The 23,774-nt window shown below is 37.9% G+C and overlaps 3 protein-coding genes and 1 long non-coding RNA gene across 5 annotated transcripts in view; 3 read left to right on the forward strand and 1 right to left on the reverse strand.

Annotated features, from left to right (window-relative positions):
* Nucleotides 1-6,328, forward strand: part of TMEM185A (transmembrane protein 185A) — a 20,166-nt gene extending 13,838 nt beyond the window's left edge. The window contains exons 4-7 of the mRNA XM_045029893.1: nucleotides 64-147; nucleotides 2,060-2,236; nucleotides 2,657-2,780; nucleotides 4,893-6,328. Of these exons, the coding sequence (XP_044885828.1) occupies nucleotides 64-147; nucleotides 2,060-2,236; nucleotides 2,657-2,780; nucleotides 4,893-5,137 (630 nt within the window). The 3' untranslated portion in view covers nucleotides 5,138-6,328. The remainder of the gene's footprint in view (nucleotides 1-63; nucleotides 148-2,059; nucleotides 2,237-2,656; nucleotides 2,781-4,892) is intronic.
* Nucleotides 1,901-20,092, reverse strand: LOC123377247. 2 transcript variants are annotated; one of them, XR_006582143.1, is made up of 4 exons: nucleotides 19,900-20,092; nucleotides 15,980-16,168; nucleotides 10,664-10,751; nucleotides 1,901-2,162 (listed from the first exon to the last, which is right to left on the reverse strand). It is a non-coding gene; the product is annotated as an uncharacterized LOC123377247 (long non-coding RNA). The 2 variants fall into 2 exon arrangements; XR_006582144.1 differs by having other exon boundaries at nucleotides 15,953-16,168.
* On the forward strand, nucleotides 7,815-10,205 carry LOC123377244 (heat shock transcription factor, Y-linked-like). Its single transcript, XM_045029894.1, has 2 exons — nucleotides 7,815-8,373; nucleotides 9,356-10,205. Exons 1-2 carry the CDS (start codon nucleotides 7,858-7,860, stop codon nucleotides 10,130-10,132), a joined length of 1,293 nt encoding a protein of 430 aa, XP_044885829.1. The 5' UTR covers nucleotides 7,815-7,857; the 3' UTR covers nucleotides 10,133-10,205.
* Nucleotides 19,654-23,043, forward strand: LOC123377242 (heat shock transcription factor, Y-linked-like). The gene is made up of 2 exons (XM_045029892.1): nucleotides 19,654-20,297; nucleotides 22,311-23,043. The coding sequence occupies exons 1-2, from the start codon at nucleotides 19,737-19,739 to the stop codon at nucleotides 22,986-22,988; spliced, it is 1,239 nt and encodes a 412-aa protein (XP_044885827.1). The 5' UTR covers nucleotides 19,654-19,736; the 3' UTR covers nucleotides 22,989-23,043.
* The last annotated feature ends 731 nt before the right edge of the window (nucleotides 23,044-23,774 follow it).

Below are 23,774 nucleotides of genomic sequence, written 5' to 3' on the forward strand. Positions count from 1 at the left end.
TCTTGTGTATTACTTTATAGTGCCATGAAGTGGTTCTAATGTATTTTTGTTTTTTATTTGTAGTTGGAAATTTTGTGTTCTGTCAATATTCTCCAGTTCATATTTATTGCACTCAGACTAGACGAGATCATCAGATGGCCATGGCTTGTACGTAAATTCCATTTACTCCATTTTAAGGTTGTTTCTAAATGTTGAAGTCTTCATGCAAACATTGAATATGGTGGCCTGCTAAGAAAAATACTTTTAAGTGAAGTAAGTTTTTTTTGCTACCAAATTGCACAATAAAGTGACGCACGTGATGATGATGTATAATTGGAAGTAACAAATTGTAGCTATTCATTAACCCCATTGACACTTTTAATTAAAAAATTATCAGCGTAAGTGCAGTGTGTGGGTTTTTAACAAGTAAATAATAATGTCAATATGTCTAAAGTAAAAAATGAGAACTATATTTTTGGTATCCAGTGCTGAAAGGCATCAGAGCATCATATTAATTAAGTGTCTCAAACATTTATTGAGCCCCTCGAGGTAAGTATTACCTATATTTTTTCAGAAGGATAAACGAAGATACTATGAAGGTAAGTAGTTTACCACTTATAAAGTGTGCATGAATAGAGAATGGAATAGAATTCATGATCTGGGACTTCCTTTCCCTTGCTACTCAGAGATATTGTCTCCCTAAACTACAGAAAAGTAGAAATTAAGACTTGTTGGAAAGCATTAACTTCTTATAGATAGCACTAAAGTCTTGCTCTTGTTGAAGTATGTTAGTAGATATAAAGTTTTAGTGCCAAACTTTCAATGGCTAGACTCGAGGTACTCTTCACACACAACTCATGCTATTCCATGGATGTTTCTGTACACATTTGAGCAAAAAAAAAAAAAACAACCCTGAGAAATGGCTTACATAAATGGGTATCTAAGTGCCTGAAATTCATATTCAGCTTGCATGCATGTTTGTGTACAGACCTAGGTTATTATAGTCTGTTGTTTCATTTTTATTCTTTTAGGTAGAACACCTGTCTAAAACGTTATTGCCATGGCATTAACAAGTCCATGATCTCATTTCTGTTGATTTGCCTATCCAGCAATCATTCACTGAAATGGCTGTTTTCACTATGGAAACCTGTGGAGACTGAGACTGCTTGTGTCATTCTGCAGGGGGGAATGAGACAGTGTACTACAAACTCCAATTAATCTCTTATCAGTTGTTGAGAAAATTGGATTGGAAAGGAAAACTGCCCCGGAGAACACAAGACAAAGCAGGGAGTTAATGGGTGATGAGATAGGGGAATGCTTTTATATGTAAACAATATTGCCTGGTAAATAATTGGTTGGTTTAGCCAGTATTCCTGCAAACTATTTCAAATCCAGTTGCAAGGAAGAGTTAATGTAAAAAGAATATATTGAGATTTAAAATTCCAAAAAGTGGCTTTCAGAGACACTCTATTTTTATATGTGAGTTTTTTGTAAGTAGATGTAAAAAAATAAAGTTGTAACAAATATAAGATATTACCTTACCCACCTTGTGTCTCCCATATCCTGGGACTCACATGGCTACATCTACATTGCATACAAAAAAGAAAGTTAACAGCCTGGTAGTAGGTCTCCTCCTCTTGCTTTAGATTCAAGAGTGAATTTGAAAGGAGACAAGAACCCTGTTTAGAAATTTTCAGCTAAGGGACCTACCGTATATGTATTCTAAACTCTTTTTAAGCACTCTGACCCCATTTATAATGTCTAGCTAAATTTTACTGAAATTGAATTAGTCTGAAGTGGTTTTAAATTGTTTCAGCTAAGTGTGTTAAAGGTCCAGTCTAGACAAAGGTTTAAGAAGCTTATCTAGTAGCCCAACAAAGTTGATATGGTACTTAGTATTGGTCATGGTTCGTGAAGCTTTCTTGTTGTAGTGATAATAACAAAGCATTATAGATTTACAACAAATTACTTGCAGCTATTTATGTTTAATATGTTTAGTTTTTTATTTTCTAAAAAACAAAACTGTTACAGAGTGACTCGTCGATGAGAGGAAAAATGATCAACGATCTTTCTTTTTCAGGTTGTTTGTGTTCCTCTGTGGATCTTGATGTCCTTCCTGTGTCTGGTAGTACTCTATTACATTGTTTGGTCTGTCCTGTTCTTGCGTTCAATGGACGTTATTGCTGAGCAGAGGAGAACACACATAACAATGGCCATCAGTTGGATGACAATCGTTGTTCCATTACTCACATTTGAAGTAAGCAAAAATGTGATCTTTTGTGTGTGTGATTCTCAATTAAATTGCAGAGTAGCAGCTGTGTTAGTCTGTATCCAGAAAAAGAACAGGAGTACTTGTGGCACCTTAGAGACTAACACATTTATTTGAGCATAAGCTTTCGTGGGCTACAGCCCACTTCGTCGGATGCATAGAATGGAACATATAATGAGGAGATGTATATACATACAGAGAACATGAAAAGGTGGGTTTCATGTTCTCTGTATGTATATTCACACAAGCATTGGAAACTTGTTAAAGTTGAGATCAGTGGGACTTTGCATAGTGGAGAGATATTCTTGTACAAAGTAACATGCAGGATTGGGGTCCAGCATGTAAATGTCTTAAGATCATGGATGTGTGTTATAATCAAACTGACATTTGCTTAACTTTTTTCATTAGATTCTACTAGTGCACAGGCTGGATGGACATAATGCATTCTCTTATATACCCATTTTTGTCCCTCTTTGGCTTTCTTTGATAACTTTAATGGCAACAACGTTTGGACAGAAAGGAGGAAATCATTGTAAGTATCTAGAAATACGCAGTATTAGATGGAAAAAAACTCATGTTGAATTCAGATATTTAATCCAGACTTTACCCTATTTTTTATCGATACTTTTCAGAAATAACACTTACATGCTATATGTATATCTCCCCACCCCACCCCCAAAAAAAAGAGAGAGAGAGAGATTAGACAGGGTAGGAATGAGAAGTATTTGAGACAATTTTAATGCAAAATTTTCAATTTTGGGTACTGAGGAATTTTGTGGGGCTCTCTTTCAGTAGAGTAGAAAGTATGGCTTACATTTACATCAAAGCAGTCTGTTTTGTTTGGTTTTTTTTAGTGGACACCAATCAAACTAAACAGGGATGAACACAGTGTGCTTAGTCAGAAGGAGCTTTGCAGCTTAAAACAGTTTTTCCTTGTGAGTCACGTTGTGTATGTATCCCTTGTTTTGAATATCTTCTGTTGTTGTTAATTATCTAAAAGCTTGATTTTTGACCCCTGGGAACCACAACTTTAAATCCCAAGAGGGTCAACTCGGCCCTCAATCCTTCCACAGTAAATTGAGTTCCATGCTTTTTAGGGAGTGGAGAGTGGGGTTTGTTTGTTTTTTTCCCCTGATGTGGATTCTGAAGATCCCGTAACATTTATTGTAAGAGGATGGGCTTGTCCTGGCGTCCTTAGCCAATGTTTAGTTTCTCCTTTAATCACACACTGCTGTGCTGTGTACCAGTTGGTTGTGACTTCCACTACAAGGATAGCTTTGTTTAATGGTGCAGTGAGTATATAGGCTATAAAAACCCTTTGGGATCTTTTCAGTTGAAAGAATTAGTACTAATATTTATTACTGTAAACTAGCTTCTCTTGTTTTTGGTCTCTTTAATCACAGTGTACACTAAGACTTTTTTTTAACCTATTCTTAAATCATAGGTAGCTTTTTCATATTCAGCTGGTGTTTGAGCCATTCTTGTATTGATTCTGAGAAACTGTCAGTGGTTAAATAATATTTTTGTACCACCACTAATAATTAACCCCATTTAGCCCTATAATAAGGAATATCTTAGCTTCACATTCTCTATTAATATGCATTAAGAGTGCCTTGTGAGGACTTGATCATGAAAATATTGATTAATTTCTTTTCAGCTAGTACGTTCTCAATGCATGTAGTGCTTGTTTCATCCAAGCATCTCCAGCATAGGTTGCTCTCCCAGACCTAGTTAATGTAATTAGACTTCTGTCTGATATATGATTACTTTGAATAGCATCAGACTTCTAACTTTGTATTTCTGCTAGTTATATAACTTTTAACCAATCTCATTTCATTCCTTTTTTTGACCCTTAATCCTAAATTTGCCATCCCAGACTTGGTAAGGACAGTGTGGAGCACTGAAGGGCCCAAGTCAGTCTTCACTTGTATCTGTGACCACAGTGCAGTTGCGGTGTAGCTGAGGACAGAATTGGCTCAGTCTACAAGAAGGCTACATACAGCCCAATGCTAGATGTACAGCATTGGGCGGTATATCTTATTTTATGAATACAGGTTAGGAGATATAACCCCATTCATCCCAAATGGACTCCAAAGTGCGTAACAAACAAATGTACTTAATTCCACAACTGAAATGCAGTTACCAAGGTGAAATATGGCAACTGGTCACCAAGCTTAACATCTCTTGAGAAGAACATCATGGGATCTTTAATGGCAAGTAGTTAGGACGTTGGCTTTGTTTCATGTGAAAGATTTGGCTTTAGCAGGCATAGTACCCTTGTACACCAGGCTGCGGTATTAATTAATGGAAGGGCACCATCTACTGAGTCATCCCATTATGTTCTTCCCATCCACATGCTGATCTGACGCTGCTTAGCTTGTGAAATCTGATGGCATCTCAATATATGCTGGCATAGCTGCAGGCTGACATAACCTGAATTTGTATTGCTATTAGAGTATACTATGTATACTATGTATATTACACATTGTAAGTAACTTTCTGTAAACAATACTTATCAATATCTTTATATAAAAGATTGTGGTCTGAATAATTAAATCAAATGAAATGAGAGAGTACTTAGTTTTAAAGTTAAATTTTCTTCTGGAGTAAAACTGAAACTATTAATAAATATTTATTTGTCCAGGGTGGTTTGGAATTCGCAAAGACTTCTGTCAATTCCTACTTGAACTTTTCCCATTCTTGAGAGAATATGGAAATATTTCCTATGATCTCCATCATGAAGATAATGAAGAACTGGAAGAAACACCTGTTCCAGAACCCCCCAAAATTGCACCAATGTTCCGAAAAAAGACTGGAGTGGTCATTACACAGAGTCCTGGAAAGTATGTTATTCCACCTCCCAAGTTAAGCATTGACATGCCAGATTAAGATTCATTTAGAATGTGGACAACTGACAACAAAACTGGAACTGTGAATCAACAGCCAAATGTATTTCATCTCATGCCTTGTTCTAATTTCTTTAAGGATAGGTATTTGTCAATTAGTGGCTTGTAATGTAGATGTTGGAGATTTTAAAATATGATTTCTTTCAGAGCTTTCCATATTTGCTTAAAATCTCATGGTAGCAAATCAAAGTGGGAACACTAGCTATAAGGTTCACAGGTGGAAACAATCTTTTAAAAAAATGTATCTATAAAGTCATTACCAGAGAAATTACTCCAATACGCAGATAGGGACATCAATTATAGTGAACTGGGCATTGAAAATTTCTAATATTCTGTAACATGACCTCTAGTAACTGAAATTCATATTTTCCTACATCTCATTTAAGCATTCTAAGTATTGCGTTCCTAGTGTTATGGTGTTCTTTTGTCCATGAAGATAGGTGGTTGTCTAATATGTGAACCTTCCTAGTGGATTGGTTATGTGCCTGGCTGTATAGTATTTATACAAACATTTTAGCAATGTAATATATTCTGTTCAAATTCTAGTTCTGTACAGTATAAATATTATGTAAAGGTATTTTTTTAAAAAGCCTGTATGAAATGCATAGACTATTACAGAGGATGTCTTTCATGTCTTAACTATACACTTGGCCTCTCTTGCTACTTTAGGCATGTAGTAGTATGTATTGGCATGTCTTTCCTATTCAGACATGAACACTATCTGTAACTACAGAGGCACAGGAGCATTTCTTTCCTCAGGCAAGACTTGAAGGCTTTTGTATTGTATAGAATGTATAACAGCTTACATGATTTGACTTAATGTAAATTATTGTGTAAATAATCACAATCTTTGCACTGACTTGGGGGTAAATGTTAACTTTGTTGCTTTTTCCAGTTCTGTAGTCAAATTTTACTGTTAAGCAACACACTTATTCATCATTAGCCCCTTACTTCAGCTGTTCAATAAACTATTTTCTCCTATATTATGTGCAAAATCTGTACCTTGTTTTCAATGCTCAGAGACTTTGTGGATTATCAGTTTTGCAGCTATTGGTTAGCTGTCATAAATATCAAAACTGTACTGTTGCATCGTTACCCAATCTTATGTGTAAAACACCAGTCAGTCTAAATTATTAAACCCTTCAAAATGAGTTGTGCCATTTTTAAAATAGTAAATTCTCTATAAAGGCTTCTGTTTATTTTGACATTGTCATGAGTTTTTTGGATGACAGGCTTTTTTAATCTTTACTGAGGATACTTGTGGGACAGTGAGATTAATCTGAAATTCATGTTACTGTAGCTTGTTCTCCTTGGTTAGGAGATGCTTCTGTTTGCTCTTACAGCTCAGTGGTAAGTATACACTCTGATATCCAGCAGTATTGTGTTTCTGAAAAAAATTACTGGTGCAGGAATTAAAGGAATGTGGAAATTCCATCTCTTCACCATAGCTACTAGCCATGATTGTGCCAGAAGTAGGAAATATGTTCGTTCTGTTGACTGTAATGCTAGTACTAGTGAAGCAAACGCTCCCAATGTGCCTCTATGGGACGTAGAGTGGCCTGTTCCTTTATTCTTCCTTTTTATTTATTTTTTTCCTGTAAGGGGTATTTAATGGCGGACGATAATAGTGTCCACTTTCTTTCTCTACTGCAGCAGAAATGGGGTTTAGAGGCAGCCTTCTAACCCATGAATACCCCACCATCATTGTCCTTTAGACTTAAGAGACAATGCTCTGCTCTCACACTTCCTACTTGAGAGACTCGGTGAGGAAAGGGGCTTCCATTTGTCCAATAGGTTACCCTACTGGAACAGAGCAGCAGTGAAGAGGCATAGGTTGAATTCCCCCAGTGTCACCAGAAGGGAGAACCAGTGGGAAGTCAGCTTCTTGCAGACAACCTCAATTATTCCCTTTTTTTCTCTCTCTGCTATCCCTGTGACAAGTGCTTGCAGGAAAGTTCTTTTGATATACAATTGTTGTTATCACTTGAAAGGTGGGCAATGATGACCCACCTCTGCCAATTTCAGATTCTGTCCCTCTGCCTTTTATCCATACCTCCTTCTCCAGTCTTTGGAGCAGAAAAAGGCTTCTGCCAGAGACCACTGGAGGTAGTCTCCTTTGCTGCAGCTAAATGGAATTGTAAATCCTCATTTTGAAATTTTTATATACAGTTTATGTAATTTAAATACTTGTATTCATGTTTGTTTTTCTTGCAGGCAGGGTCTGACAGCAAGAACACACATTGTGGCAATTCTTGCACTAGTGAAAGAGGCCCAATGGAAAGACTCGTCAAACAAATTTCTCCCTTTATTTTCAACCATAGCAACAGTACAAGCTTCCCTCATCCCTGTTGTGGAATGACTTTGCCTCTAGGGGGATGGGACAGTGGCTCTGTGTCCAGTCAGTACATGCTTTATTTACATCAAGAGACAAACCCTTTATAGATTAGATCTAATCTCTTGTAAATGAAATATAAATGCTATAACTTGCCTGGCCATTATTACCTCAGTTTGCTAGGAAACCAATTGTTTTATTATGTCACAGCCGCACACCACAGGTATCATTATGATGTTCTAGAACTCTTTATTGAAGTTCACTGTAAGCTAGCATCATTTTAATAAATCTCTGTCTAGGAGCATGAAGCTCAACTAATAGCATAAATAACTATAGCTGAAAAAGGTCAAAGCGAGAAAGGAGGATTGGAGATGGACCTTTCTATAGCAGAAACTCCACATGTTTCAGCTCAGGATGAAATGGTTGATTCTGCTGTCTCAATTTCTTCTGCTATTCCACTATGTGATAAAACAGCAACTGGTGACTCTGCCTTGATGTCTATAATAGAAGAAAATGCTTTTCAAGTTTTGAGTGATGGACCCTGGATAAAAAGACCACGTCTTCTCTGTGATGATAGTTCCACTGAAGACAATGATTTTTTATCCCTCACCTTTCCAAAGAAACTATGGAAAATTGTTGAAAGTGATCAATTTAAGTCACTTTGGTGGGATGATGATGGAAATTGTGTAGTGATTGATGAAGAGCTCTTTAAAAAGGAGGTGCTGGAAAGGAGAGGACCTCTGCGAATTTTTGAAACTGATTGCATGAAAAGTTTCATTCGTCAGCTTAATCTCTATGGCTTTAGCAAAATGCGACAAGATTTTCAAAGGTCTGCCTCGCTAGCTGAATTTCTAGCAGAAGAAAAAGCAGCATCTGCTTTTAGCAAGGTAAAATGTCAATATAATTTCTCAAACTAAAGATGCTATTACTTTTAAAATATGCTAAATCAGTTTTTTGCATGTACAGATAAGTTTTGTTTTATGCTTGTTATAAAGAGACTCTAGGAATGAGGGTTGTGAAGGATATTCTGACAGCCATAATTTCTCAAAGTATTCTCATGAACAATAAGAGTGTAAAATATATATATAATATATGGTTACTGGTTTTTGCCCTGAAGTGACCATTTCAGTGTGGCTTTTTCCTACTCGCCTGAGCCAGTGAAACACAGAGAGATCCTCTCACCCCCTCCTACCTCTTCTCTGGTTACTGGCTTCCTCCTGGTGCTAGATCGGACCCGCCTTCTTTCCCTCCTGACATTTGCTGAATGCTAGAAATGGGATATGGCCCATGTGCTACTGACTGAAAATTTATGGCCCTCATTTAAATTACTAAAAGTCAATGGGACTTGTACTCCTAAATCACGTAAGTGCTTTTAAAAACCTTCTACCATTAGGTAATATCCATCCTTACTGTTTAAACTCTGTTTTGAGAGTAGACCGTTAAAGGGACATAATCCATTAAAAATATTACTTTAAAATGTCCTTGCCTGTATTCTTAACAATACCTTTAAATGTCAAATTTACATTTCACCATTTCTGCCATGTTTGCATTTTGCACTTTATTTGGCTTCTAACATGAAGCTAAGTTATTCATATCCATTTCCTGGTTTAAGGGCTAAACACAATGCTGCAGGAGAATGTTTTTAAATTCAAGGATGGATCACTGATTTTAAATGTTATGAGAATGCTTCTGTTTGTTTCATCAAATCTTCACAGACTAAAATTGGGACCTAAAGTGCCTGCCAGTGTCCCTTCAATGTTAATGTTTGACTGTTTTATGTAGGCAAAATCTTAGCCAGAATGTACACTTGATTCTTGCTTTTTTTTATCCTCACAGAGCTGATTAAATCTTTTCACTTGCTTTATTTAGTTACAGTTCTACCATAACCCGAATTTTAAGAGAGGCTCTCCCCACCTCCTTGTAAGGTGTAAGAGAAGAGTTGGCATAAAAAATACACCACCGGTTGCTTTCTCATTAGATGAGGAATTTAGTGAAAACTGCCTAAAGAGTGAGGGAAGAAGCTCAGATGTTCAGTCTGCTTTCGGAACTGCTTCCATGGAGGAAAATGACCTTGTTGCAACTGCTCCAAAGGAAAACATGCAAACATGTGCACTAAGAAAGCCTACAGTAAATAAAGGACTTGCCAGAGCAACTGCCCGAATCAGAAATGGATACGCTTCATCACCAGCAGCTTCACTGAGGCCATCAGAACATGTGACAGCAGAAGACGGTGAGAAGTTGAATCAGCTGGCTCCATTCCACTTATCCCAAAATAACAGCCATACTCAAGTCAGCACCCATGATATAGATTCCACTACAACTACATCTGCGACTTCTTTGTATCATGTCATACCTCCTGTATCAAATAGTCCCTTTGGACCTGTGATGGGGCTTCCTGCCTTCCCAAACATGTATCCAGACTTATCAGCTATGCAGGCTCATTGGGCTAGTTTGCTGCCATTTTGTAACCCATGGTTCTCAATGCCTATGATTGCAGCAGCCTCTGCCATTTCAATGTCAAGATCATCTCATCACCGAACTCCATCTTACCATCACTGCCCTAATTGCAACTGCACTTCAAACAATGCATCTGCTGCCAAAGGCGTTGGACCAAAGCCTACTGAATATTCAGGATACCATCGATAAAGCAAAAGACTTTAACATTTCGTATTCCAGGGAGAAAGTCACTGACAAATCTGCAATGAAACTGTCTGAAGAATAAATGTCTTTTTCCAGTTTTCCTGTCCTATTTATATAAAATAATCCCAGACTTTTTATTTTATTTTCAGCAAGGAAGTATTAGTTCAGTAGAAGTAAATGGTCAGCTTTAATGATTTGTAGGAAACAAATTTAGGGAGAGAGAATAAGAGCAGTGTAATGTTTGAATTACATTTAGGCTGGTCATGTTCCTTCCAAAGATAACTACTTCTCCCCACCACCAGCACTACCCTTCTTTGTCTCCGCAAAGAAGGCTGAAGGGATGTGGTGGAGCTAAGCGAGGGGGAGGTAATGCAGGAGGACAGAGCCTCTTTTTGTTCTTGAGGCGATATGTGCAGCATGCAGCTCTATGCCTGAGGAATACACTTGTTCCGAGGCCATTTTCTAAGGCTTGGTTTGCAGAGAAGGGTTTGACCTAAGTGTTTAAACAAAATATCTTATGCTACCCTTCTTACTCACATGGTACAGTGATCTTCACCTTTTGGGACAGCAGGTTTGCAACATGCTGAGGTGGATGACCCACAGTTTACAGAGTGATTCATGTTAACTGTCATAAGAAATAAGATTATAAATTAATGATCAGCACATATTACTACAGTGTCTGGTATGTTCATTGAAAGATCTCCTAAATCAGGCCTAGGATAAGAGATCTATAAAATCAACAGACCAAAACTAAAAGAGATTGGTTTAATTCATTTTCAGCAAGATGCAGTTTAGGGTTTATTAAAAAGGAGAGAAAGAAAGGGGGGAGGTGGCAAGATTTAGGAATTACTTTACCATCTTGGATCCCTTTCACTCGGATAATTTTGAAAAGATGCTGCAATTCAGGGTTACTTTGAAATTAAATATTTCAGGTTCTATAAAATGTGAATTTCTTGGTTCTTGGTGTGGCTATGGGTTACTGGGTGGTAATTATTAGCATCCTGCATACATTGTGACCAAGGGGCAGATCCTTTGCCCAGCGAAGTCAGTAGTAAAGCTTCCATTGAATTCAGTGGTGGAGGATTGGGCCACAACTGAGGTGAGAGGAAACAAAATACAAGACAGTTAAAATATTTAAGGAATATTTATTAAATGATATATTTTAAAAAGTAGAGTGGAATAATTATTTGAATTTAGGGTTAGTAGTTCTTTTCACTACCATGTAAGAAAGTAGGGTTCAGGTTGGACATGCATTGAATTGCTTAACAATGATCCGTCTGCATGATTAACAGGCTACATTGAATTAAAATGATTCTTTTTATATAGACTTGAGGGTTTTCTATAGCATCCATCCCTGTGGTATTTAAGCACTTCTCATCAGCCTGTATTAAAACCTACATCAAATCCAATTAATCTGGACTAAAGTGTGAAGTCCTTTCTGAGACAAAACATACTTGTTTCTGTAGGAGCACTGCCTACAGTAGATGTGCAGGATTGCATCCCTGGATGTGCAATAAAGAGCAATGCCTATTAGTTGTAAAATTTAATAAATATTCTGTGAATGAAATCTTCAGTGTTTTGAAGAGCAGATACAAACTGGATAAAATGTTATGCCATTAATAGTGTATCAGTACCCAACTGTGCACCGTTCTGCATGTTTAGCTTCATGGAAGTCTGCTGTAGTCAGCTCCCAATATTTACATCTTATATTAAATAAAATGACAAACTACCAAGAAATTCAGAAGTGTGAAATGTATTGCAATTTTATAGAGAATTTAAAAATCAAAGAATAAACAGTGGTTCATTAAATCCTAAATCAAGCAGCTTCCAGTCACAGACCGGTGCCTCTGGAATTACTACTGTAATACTCCTCTTCAGGAGGTGCTATAAGCATTGCACATATGCAGTCCACATAGTCTTTAAAAGAATGTCATCATTGACTGGGACTTTTGTACAGCACATAGCTAAGTAAATCTTTTTCAAAGTCTCTCTTCCTGTTTTTTTTCCCCCAAACATAAAATGCATTCTCAAGTATGATGAGGTTCATCCTAAAAAGTTGTTCTTCCCTGAGGATTATACCTCAGAAGGTGCAGCTGAATTGGTGTTTTTACTAGCTGGATAAGGCTAGATGATATGGCAGTAAAAATGTCTATGCCTAGTCTTCTGTGTTGGTAGCCTTGGTGAAAAACAGATGTGTAGTGTGCTAGTGTAGATGCACCTGCTACACCTTCAAAGAACACAAAATTAAGAGATATTTATATTGTCCATGTATAAGAAGTTATAGGTGGCTTTCCCTGTCCACTGGGGGAATTTCTAGTATAATGAGGATGGCTGGGGAATGTAGGCATCAGTTGATGCTATATTGGTCACAAGTATCAAGATGTGGTACCTTCCAATGAAGTACTATATGTGAGCGTAATTTGGCAGTGCTTACCCTCAAGAACATCTCCTTTAAGAACCATCACTTTCTGCAGACTAGCATATTCATTTTATTGTCTTTGTATCTACGCTCTTTGTGTGGACATAATGCCACCTGACCATATCTCAGATCTGAAGGTTAAAATGGGCTTTGACACTTCTAAAAATGTCACCCCTTCTCTATCTGCCAGCTGGATCCTCTTTGTGAGGATTAGTTTTTGCCTCTGGCACACCTGATTCGGTGTTCTGCATGGAAAGCAGACAACTATTATAAGGTTTCCAATATTAAACAGGTAGCGTTTAGGTAAAAATGGTTCATGGACCCTCTTGTTGCCAGTTAAACAGTATTTCAACTGGAAAATTATTTTAAAAAAATGCTTTTCAAACATTTTTCTTGAGGTCTTACTGAAGGAGACCAGAAGGAAGTCTTAGAAACTGTTCCCTTTAAACACAGAACATTATAGCCCACACAGAACCGGTATAAGCTTCCCCACACTCCCCTAGCAATATACTGCAACCTTTGTCTGGGCAGATTGTCTATGAAAGAGGGCAGTTCAGACTCCATACTTGAGCCAAACCTTGATCTCTTTGATAAAAGAAGCCAATAAGAGTGCTGGTTTTTGTGATGTGACAACCTGGCAGCTGGACTAAGAGTCAAACTCATTGAATGTCTATTAAAAGGAAAACGTTTTGAGTCATTATCAGCTATCTGGGGATTTGAGCCAGCTACATGGAGAGGAAATCTTCAATAACCCATTATCTCAGCCATTTAGCAGAATTTTTCATATTAAAATAGATGTTATGTTTACCCTTGATATCAGCAATTGTGCTCATTTTCTCATTATGATGCTATATTTTCTGAAAGGGATCCTATTATGATGTAATGCCAATGTTACACATTCACTATTGTGATGTTCATGAATGCTTATACAAATTGTTGTATACTGTCATGGGTGTTTAACTTTCTGAAATGATCTATGAAAGACCAATATATAGTCTATTACTCAAAAGCAGGTGAGAAAATCATTTCTACTAAGAAAAATATTTGAACAATTTAAATTAAAAATATCAGTGTCTACTATTGTAAGTCCTCAGTATTTGGCGTTTGGATTGTAAATTCAGTGTAAAATAGCTGTTAAAGTAACCTTATTTTCTCCCATTTCACTTTTTAAAAGTCTCTGGAAAATTCAAATGATGGATGGTAGCTTGATGGAGTGGTGCTGGAATAAATGTTGGTCCTGCTGAGTATTTTTGTTTTAGTGGGTCAGAAAATTCTCTCTGAAATAAATATTTTATGTACAAAGTTTTACTAACCAATTGAATCTGAATTACTTGTAAGGACCAAAGTGTGCAGCATTTGGCTAAATTTCTGGAAGGTAAAGAGGATACCTCTGCATTATATGATGTCTTTGATCTGATTTCCTAGTAGGAAAAGAAATCATAGTGTATTTTTAAGTGTCTGTTATTTCTGAGCCCAAGCCTGGAAGGTCCTGGGTGCTATACATCTCCCATGGATTTAAATGGGCGTTGACAGCATTCAGCACCTTACAGTCTTTTATATCAAGCTCTGCAGCTGTCTGATAAACTTGAAAATTCAGTCCCCACAAACTGCTGGAAGGGAGAAGGGGCTTTCTGTTTCTTCTCCTGCATTGGTGCCTCCTGACTGCTGTAAAGGTGAGGTAGGATCTCCTGAGTCTGAGATAGAATCATAGAATATCAGGGTTGGAAGGGACCTCAGGAGATCATCTAGTCCAACCCCCTGCTCAAAGCAGGACAAATCCCCAGACAGTTTTTTTTCCTACTTCGTTCCACCTCCCAAAATTCTTGGCCACGGTAATGGAGAAGATCATTCTCTGTTGTTATACTCCCTTCCTCAGAACTTGCAGATTTCTGCAAGAGGGGAGGGTGTTTTCAAATCTACTCCTTCCTCCAAAGCTTCCAAGCTTCTGGTAGGGTCAGAGAAGGGGAATGTCTGTGCCTCTAATTCATGCATACAGTCCATCCTGGTTCCTGCTAGGATTTCTCCTACTCGACTGTACCTCCAGTCTACTTCCTAACTACTAGGAGGGCGCATGAAGGCAAGAGGTGGTCTCTGCTACTCCACTCTTCCCCAGGTTCCATGGTGGGGGTCCTCTTCCTCCTTGAATAAGTTTAGTACCTGCCTCTGCTGCTACGCTGCACTTTCCCAAGCAGCAGCAAGAAACTGACCTGCGTCCCCACAGTTCTACTGTGGGAACAGCAGCAGTGAAACTGATCAGACATATTAATTTTTCTCTTCTACTTGACAAGGCTAGAAGTAGCAGTAGAGGCAATCAAGATGTCTGGCAGCAGAGTTAGGAAGATGACACTGCATCAGTTCATGCTGTGTTGACCACTGAAAGACTATTCTTGCAACAATAAGGGTAGATACAAATTAGAAAGCTAAAAATGCATACATTGATAATGTAAGTCTCATTTGCCAGGACAGGCTTCCCCAAGGCTGGGGTGAGAATGGATTTTTCAAGTTCTTTTTTAGGACAATGGGAGAAATAATTCAGATTGAAGATAAGCAGCAGAAACTAATTCAAGTGTCTCATTTACATAAATGAAAACAAACCCAAGGTGCACAGGAGAGATTTTATGACAGATTTTGGCCTATAAAAATAATGCTGAGAATGCAACTTGAAAAGGGAGAGTACTTTCCAGAAGCAATGCTGCACATGCATACACAGCTATTTTGGAATTGATATACTTTAAAATAATCTGTTTCTTTTGTTACAGTTGTATTATCAAGCATCAAGAGTCTTTATTCAGTTGTTAATAATAATGAAAAGAAACACTAAAACTAGAAGTTTTACCCTGGAGCATGAGGGTAACAGCACTGACATAAAAGCTGTGGGTATGCCAGATGCTCAGGAATGTGCCTCAGCATGCTTCGGTGGTGGCCAGCAAACTGATTTGCCATCCCGTTCTCTACAATACTGTGCACAAAAGCTCCTACCTCCTCAAGAACTGAGAGCAAGCATCAGCGAATTAAAAACTCACTCAGCCATCTTGACAGGGAAAAGTTCACAAGAACAGAAAATAACAAATTTTGCAGCCATGAAGAACAAATATTGTGACCATTCAAACAAACATTCCCTCCTCTTTCTTGGACCTTCTCAGATAAGGGGGTCTAACAGCCGTGAATTAAAATATCATCCAATAGCCTTGACAGGACAAAGTTCACATGAACAAAATACAGTTAATTGTGAAATCAAGAACAAGATGTATCATTTTCATCCATACAAACATGCCAGTTTTACTCCAGGTATCAGCTATGGTATGGATTCAAGAATTGCTGCATTAAGTTATCATCATCCCTTGACTCCAAATCCCATGTCAAGATTAGATCCCATAACCAGGGTTCCTATTTGTCAATGTGCTCACCTAGATTTAGCAACTATGGATGCCTACCAGATTGCCAGATTGCCGTTCTCTCATCCATGGTTTTCCATGCCTATGATGCCATCTCTTTCTGCCATTTCTATGCCCGGGGATGCCCCTCATCAACATAGGGCATCCCCACATTATGTTTACTGCCAATGCTTTTGTTGTCTTGGAAGCTGGAGAGCCTCAAAACCAAATTTGCAGTAAGAACTTTGGCTGCAAGGGAAAAACAAATGTTAGTGACACATGCACTAAATAATTTTAACACAAATTTCCATTTTATTAAAATTAAATGTCCAGAAAGTTAATTTTCTGTGGTTTCTTCTTGTTTTTTGCTTCTCTTTTGTTCCTATTGTTTTATGATTTACCTTTTAAACACAATATTCTGAAGATGGGGCTGTTACTATTTCAGAGCAGTCAAAGAAAACCACCACCTAAGAAGAGGACCCTCAGCTACCTTTCTTTGAAATTTACTGGGGCAATGAGTTACCTTCTAATGACGCCAAGGAGTGCCCCCTTTAAATCCTTTGAATTGCAAGGTTTTTATACAATCAGCAACATCTTTTGATTTTTTGTGGTTCAATAGTAATGTCAGAGTTTCTTCAGCCATGCATTTCTTCATCATTTCCAACAAACCTACAGGATAGGTATTTCCTATCCTAAGTACAGAAGAAAGTTTTGGTATCTTTAAGCATGTGTGGATACTGCTGACGAGTAGTGACCTTTTAATGGTGACCACTCTATTGTCTTGGTCTAATTAGCTTGGATAATATTTCCCCAAACCTGGCTCACCATGTAGACTGGTTTATGATTTGTTACATAAAGAGATGATTAAAGGCTGTGTGGTCTATTGTTTAGAGTAAAACACTGAGAATCACAGTTCCTGGGTTCTATTTCTAATTCTGCCACTGGCTTGCTGTGTAACCTTGAAAAGTCACTAAGCCTTGCTCTACCTTAATGGGAATAATAATATCTACCTCACAGTGGTGGTGGGAGGCTTAATGAATGATGTTTGTAAAACACTTATTTTTATTGTGTATTGTTTCTCAAAGGAGCTCAATGCATTATGGCTTGGTATATTCAAAAGCTGTAATAAACAGATACTTAAATATGCTGTGCAGCTCTTTTAATGAAAGATTTTGTAAGTCCTATAGGAAGAAAAACAATATATGCATTGAACAACAAAGGATAGTCATGCCTTAGATTCAAAGTGCTATAAAAAACTGAGCTGTGACCACTGGCTGCCAGACATGGAGATGTGCTATAGATCTCATTCCATGGCACAGGTGAACTACCTTCTAGAAGCGCAAACATCATCAGAGGTGAGTATTGAATGAGAGGTCAGTAGCACTAATGGACTATTGACATGTCTATGTGGCCTGGATTTTAATGATTTCTAGAGAAATTTAAAAATGGATCATTTAACAAAGGTGGCATTTCTTATGCAGTATAAATCCATACTTAAAATCATCAACTTTGGGCAGAGGATCATAGACCATGGTAGTGCTATATAATATTACTGTTAACCTATTTAATTCTTGGGCTGATTGTATTAGCATGCTTAATTCATTGCTGCATTTTATAACCTTGGTTAGGGCACAGGAGAAAAGAGGTATCTTTTACCCATGATTATTAATACAAGCCACTTGTATAATTTGGCAAATAAATTTGAAGCAGCACCATTTTTGTAATTGTCACACACTCAGTTACCCTTAACCTGTGCTCAAATAAGAAATTGAATAGGCATTGTGCAAAACTGACCCCATAGGAACCAGAAGTGATATGAAAAATGTTTGGATTTTTTTGGCATAAACTAATAATTACCAGTAGATTTAATTTTTACTGTTACCAGTGAACACCATTTTAAACTTAGAAAATTTGAGCCAAAATAAACTGAATTTAAGTAGTTCTCAATGTTATTTCAAACTGACCTGCCAATTTATGTCAGATAACTGAAAATCGGAGACAGCAATAGTTTATTTATCTTTTAGAAAAATTCCTGTATACGCTAAGAATGAATATTAGCTAATCTGTTTAGAGAATACATCTTACGTGAACAAGAACATAGCTGTTAGTGATGGTCCAAAGCTGACAGGTTTGGATCCAAACTTTTCAATATTCGAGGGTGTGTTTATTGAAGATTTTGGCTAGGCCCGTTGCAGAGATAAGGCAAGTTGCAAATTTAAGACCCAGATCTGAATCTCACTAAAATTCACGTATGTTTGTAACTGGAGGTTTTGATTCAGTGCTATATATTTTGTGCACACTACAAACACACACAAGTTACACATAGGTAGACAAGGTCAGTGTCCCAAGGTTCTTACAATCTAATGGCTGGATCCTTTTCTCATTAAAGTCTATAAGTTTCACCCGTAATGTCAATGGGGCTGGTTGGGGTCCTAAAAGAGACAGGTGGAGTATAAACAATAACAGATCAGGAGCAATGGTAGGAGCAGACCATTTTGGAAATGAAACCAGTGATAGGCTAAAAATGTAAGAAGAGATTTGAAGAACAAGCTGGAGATCACTTAGCACATGAGAAAGGAGAGGCTGTCCCTAGCATTGGGGGCAGTGTGAAACAGGCATAAGATCATACGGAGAATCGGTCAAACAGAGAACTAAAAAGAAAAATGTATAATGTACCATTTGAGCTTGTAAATTCAATTAGATCACTTGTTGAATGGGTCTCTACTGTATCATTTTTACTTTAAAATATCTTAATGTCCCTAGTCTTCCCCAAATTAAAAAAAAAATGAAATTAAGTGAAACAACTCTAGCTGAAGCCATTGTCTTCCAGCTGGGAAGATTACTCTTCAAACCACAAAAAGTGGCCCAAATATATTGGTGAACCTGAGAGTCTAAATCTAACCCAAAGTATGCATTACCCCCAACTGAAACCCACTCAAGACTCCTTTAGAATTACACCCACTTAACATGTAACTTACGGTTTGCATATTACCTCTGAATTTGGCCTGCTGAGTCTAACTGAGAATTGGGAAGTCTAAGCTGATGTAACTCACATACCAAGGGCCAGAAGAAAGAATTGTAGAAAGGAAGGGTGGCAGTAGGCCATTTCTCCTTTTCTCTTCTTCCAGCTCCTCAGCCATTTAAATTACTCCAATTTAGACTCTGATGTGAACTCTTCTGTATCAGTAAGTGGACGTGATTCTGTCTAAGAAAGTCTAACTTATAGTAACTTACACCACTTCTAAATGTGGCCAAGCCCAAGCTGCCAGAGATTGCATTTGAGGAGACACCCAAGCAGGATCCTCCTCAGTGTAACAAAGAAGAGGCTGGCAGTACAGTGTTCTCCAGAGGTGCTGTCAGTTCTGGAAGTAGCTCCCCCTCAGATTCAAAATAGGCCTGGTTTATGGTCCTTCAGGGAACACCACAAGGCAATCTTTCAGACTGCTGCAGCGGACAGGGGCTATGATGGAGTTGGGATCTGTGGGGGAAGGCAGGCTGTTTAATTTTATTCTTTGTGTAATTTATGGGATTTCCTAGAGCCCTGGATAGGTGCCTTCTTAATTTTTGTACAGTACTAAATAAATAATAACCAGTTTGGCCCTGTATATTTTATACCTGCGTAAATAATTTATCCTGCCACCATAACTAGAATTTATGACATCGCTAGAGTAACAAAAACCGTATATGTCACAGCCATGCTGTCGCTTCACTACTGCAACATTCTAGAACTTCACCTTACACTGTAACCAAGTATTTATCCTATCCTGGACTGAGTACAACATTACATTTCCAGGTTTAACTTACTCCATCTAGATTCATGGCTACAAACACTTCAGAAAAAGAAGACAAATTTAAAGTTATGTTTGATATGGCAGTCGCGCTAATATCCACTGACAAAAAACCCTTCAGTCCTGAAAAATTAGATAAAAAGCTTTCATCAGCAGTTTCTTTAATGCTGGACCAGAACATACCAGATTTACCTGTAAAGGACATTTTGGAAGAACATGCTTATGAAGTGCAAGAAGATGCCGGCTTCTCCAAAAAACTGCATTGCCGTAGCTGTAACCAAAGTAAAGTAGAATCAGGCGAGATAAATGTACTTCTTTCTCTCTCCTTTCCCAAAAAACTATGGAAGATAGTAGAAAGTGATGAGTTCAAGTCTATTGGTTGGAATGATCATGGAGATTGTGTCATTATAGATGAACTCTGCTTTCAGAGAGAAATCTTAGATCGAAGAGGCATCTTAAGGATTTTTGATACTGATAGCATGAAAAGCTTCATTCGACAACTCAACCTCTACGGATTCAGTAAAATACGTAAAAATATCACTTTGCCTCATTTTCAAGCAGAGAAAAACAGAACCAGAACAAGAATACTGGTAAAGTAATAGAAATCTATGTTTTAAATAATTTCCTTGCTTTACAAAAAGGGACACATCCTTGAGTCTCAGCCTTTATGCCCTTGGCATAGCTCAGGAGAAGGTGGGGTACAAACATGGCTTTAAGTTATCTTTGTTCTGCCCCAATTCTTGAGCAGGCAGTCACATGGGTGAGTCACTTGACATAACATAGAGCAGCATGAAGGATGCCGAATATTACACCAATTGCCCATAATTCCAAGGAGCTGTTCCAAAAACCTGGGATGACTGGGGCACAGGGACAACTGGGCTGTGATGAGTTGGGTGTTCTGTCTGTACCACTTATGAATTTTGGATGATTTTATTAAATTGTATCATGAAATTACTGTGTCATAGAAAGCCTCTATGGATGTAGATCCCCCCCTGGGTGAACAGGGTTGTGTCATGTCTCTGCCAGGCCAGAGCCAATGGTGAATGATCAGCACTCAACGATTGTCTATTGGGACAATAGGTTTGCTCTTCCTCGAAGAAGACACTTCCTCCTCTTGTCTTACGGGAAGGGGGTTTAGGAAGGCAGAACAAAAGAAGCAGGTGATCCAAGCAGAAGTCTGTAAAGGGACCGGTGAGGGTAGCTGGGGGAAGAGACCATTTTCCACCAGGCTAAGATGAGGGCGACTGATATAACCTGTAGGAGCAGAGTAGGTTAGGTAAGGAGATGGGAGAGCTTTCCTGTCTGGTCTCCAAAGTGGGGTGCACAGACCCCAGGGGTGTGCAGGAGGATCCTTGGGGATGCATGGCAGGAGGAGCTTTTTTTTGTTGTTGTGCTTCGTCAGGAGTCCGAGCGGCTTTTTTTTTTTTTTTTTGCTTCAGCACGGCAGGGGGTGCATGCTCAAGACTTTTTTTTTTTTACTGATAGGGGTGCGCGATCAAAAAAGTTTAGAGACCACTAGTCTACACCAGGGGTTTGGTGGCTATAGCTACGTCTCTCTGAACGTGTGGATTTTTCACACCCTGAGAGGTGTAGCTATACCAATGTAAAAGTCCTAGTATAGACCAAGCCTTAGTTAGGGGACTCCTCAGGTCCCTTTAAGTAGAATGTACAGCTGCTTTGTGCTGCTGGAGTAGTGCTGAAGATATGGCCCCAGATGTCTTCCGCCTACAATGCTAAATATGAAGTGATTTAAAAGTCCTCAAAGTAATATATATTAGAGGATTCTAGCTACATTAATTGTATACAGCAAAATCAAAAGATAAATTATTTAAACACTGTCTATTTATATGAACATATCTATGTACTATCTAGAAAAGAGGTCTCAAGTCAGCCTCTACCAAAAAGGCTGATGTGGCTGGCATGTGAGGAAACCTTAAAGTCATAAACAATATAGTTTTTGAACTGAGGGTGTTAGCATAGGGAAAAGATAACTTAAGAAATATAAATGTATAAATACCAAAACTGTCAAATTACTTATGGTGTATAATTAGGAGTAATGGGATTAATAGGCTGACTATCAGGAAGAACTTCCTGATAGTGAGCTCTGTTAGAGTATGGAGAAGTGGTGAAAACCCTCTGGCTTGGGACATTTAAAACGAAATTAGGCAAAGCACTAGAAAAAGTATTGTAGAGAACAACACACCATTGCCTCAGACGGATAGACTAGATGCATTTTAGATCTTTTCCTTCTCCAGTTACTATAATTTCACTTAAATTAAAAAAAAAATCTTTCAGCTATGAAATTTGGAAAAATCTTTCATGTCTTACAAAGTGGTCACACCATACCCAGATCCTACATTTTATACTTAAGCAAAACTCCTATTAATTTAAATGGGAGTTTTATCTGACTAAGGGACACAGAACTAGATAGCTTTTTTATTACTAGAGAGAATCTGAGGTTTAGTATGACAGTTCACAGCATGTAGACAATAGGTACCAACATTATTTATGGCAAGGTATCTTATGTTTCTTTCACAAGTTAAAACATTCTGAACCTTATTGTTACATGTTAAATTTAAAAAATGTTTGGGATTTTGTTCCAGTTGTACCACAATCCATATTTTAGAAGAGGGTGCCCCTTTCTCATTCAGAGAATGAAGAGAAGAGTTGGCATCAAAAGTAATGAACAGCCAAATCCCATCAGTCCTAATTTGAAGAGAAGAAAGCCAGCTGCTCCAAAGAAATATATTTCCTTTCAAGATTCAGTTCAGCCAAATGATTTGCAAACACCTTGTCTACAAGAAACAATGCATAAAAATCTACAAAATAATTCAATAAATGCAGGGAATGGCAAAATGAACCATTCCTACCCAGTCTCTACACCATGGCCTTTGGAAAATGGAACTCTGAACTCCATTCAAAATGGTATTTATAACCAGCAAAGAAATCTATCTATGGATATTAATGCCACCAGCTCAATTTGTCCATATTTTCCTCTGACTTCAGAAACAGGGCTTGAATCCTCAATGGGACTCCACCGTTTACCTTCAACTTACCAGGACTTTGTGTTCATGAATGCTCAGTTTACTACTTTAATGTCCTTTTGGAACCCCTGGCTTTCAATGTTGATGGCAGCAACTTCATCTATTCCTTTGACAGAAACTCTCAACCAACAGTTTACTTTTCCAGGTCAGCCATGTTCTTTATGCAACTGCTATGGTAACACTGAGCCTTCTGCCAGCTGTGATTCTGCAAATTCGAATTCTGCAGAACTCTTGTGACTGACAAATTACAGTTTATAATGGCTGAATCAGATCATGTCTTTTAAAAATAATATACAATTAAACTGGTTAAAAAGTCTAAGTAATGGGAGTATTTATTTCTTCTCTACACTTAAGTTTCCTAGGTAGCCAGCATAAACAAGCCTGAGTTAGAGATTCTTAAAAATGCATGCTTCCACCCACCAGATGTAAAACAAGTCAAGTAGTAGTACTCTAACAAATCTTTTAGACATAGGGATCATATACCCCAATCCTGGCACTCAGAACTTCACAGAACTGGGGCCCGTCTTTAGAAGTCCATTCCTTTGGCATGATTCCTAGTGAAGGTTTAAGGGAAGAAGATCTAATTATCTGTAAACTTCTTGTATTTGTACTAGTACTTCACAACTATTATTAAAAAAACCAGACTCTCAAAAAGTAAGTTTCCTTTTTGTAGCCACAACATTAACTCCCTGGAGCATTACATTCAGTTCTGGTCAGTGCCAGAAAAGATACTGACAAATTGGCGAGAGTTCAAAGAACTATAATAGTTGTAGGGATTGGCTTATCAGGAACAATTATAAAAGGCTTGTATTAAAAAAATGCCAAGAAAAAAAACAAAGTGGAGGAGGAAAGTGTATTTGAAGGGTGCAAGTATCTCAGATGGAGAATTATTTAGGGAAATTCCAAGGGGGGAACTAGAATTAACAGGATGAAGTAAAAAATGGAAAAATGAAAAGCTTCCTGGCAGTGAGATCTCTGTCACTGTCTAATAGTTTTCAGTTGAGCTGGTGGAAGCCACCTGGG

The sequence above is a fragment of the Mauremys mutica genome, chromosome 9, assembly GCF_020497125.1.
Source record: "Mauremys mutica isolate MM-2020 ecotype Southern chromosome 9, ASM2049712v1, whole genome shotgun sequence".
Lineage (NCBI taxonomy): Eukaryota > Metazoa > Chordata > Testudines > Geoemydidae > Mauremys > Mauremys mutica.

What these genes read in the sequence shown, in the direction of transcription:
- LOC123377244 (XM_045029894.1), top strand. Translation starts at nt 7,858, where the DNA reads ATGGACCTTTCTATAGCAGAAACTCCACATGTTTCAGCTCAGGATGAA. An exon ending in CAGCATCTGCTTTTAGCAAG is followed by an intron (nt 8,374 to 9,355) that starts GTAAAATGTCAA and finishes TGCTTTATTTAG; the next exon opens with TTACAGTTCTACCATAACCC.
- LOC123377242 (XM_045029892.1), top strand. Translation starts at nt 19,737, where the DNA reads ATGGCTACAAACACTTCAGAAAAAGAAGACAAATTTAAAGTTATGTTT. An exon ending in GAACCAGAACAAGAATACTG is followed by an intron (nt 20,298 to 22,310) that starts GTAAAGTAATAG and finishes ATTTTGTTCCAG; the next exon opens with TTGTACCACAATCCATATTT.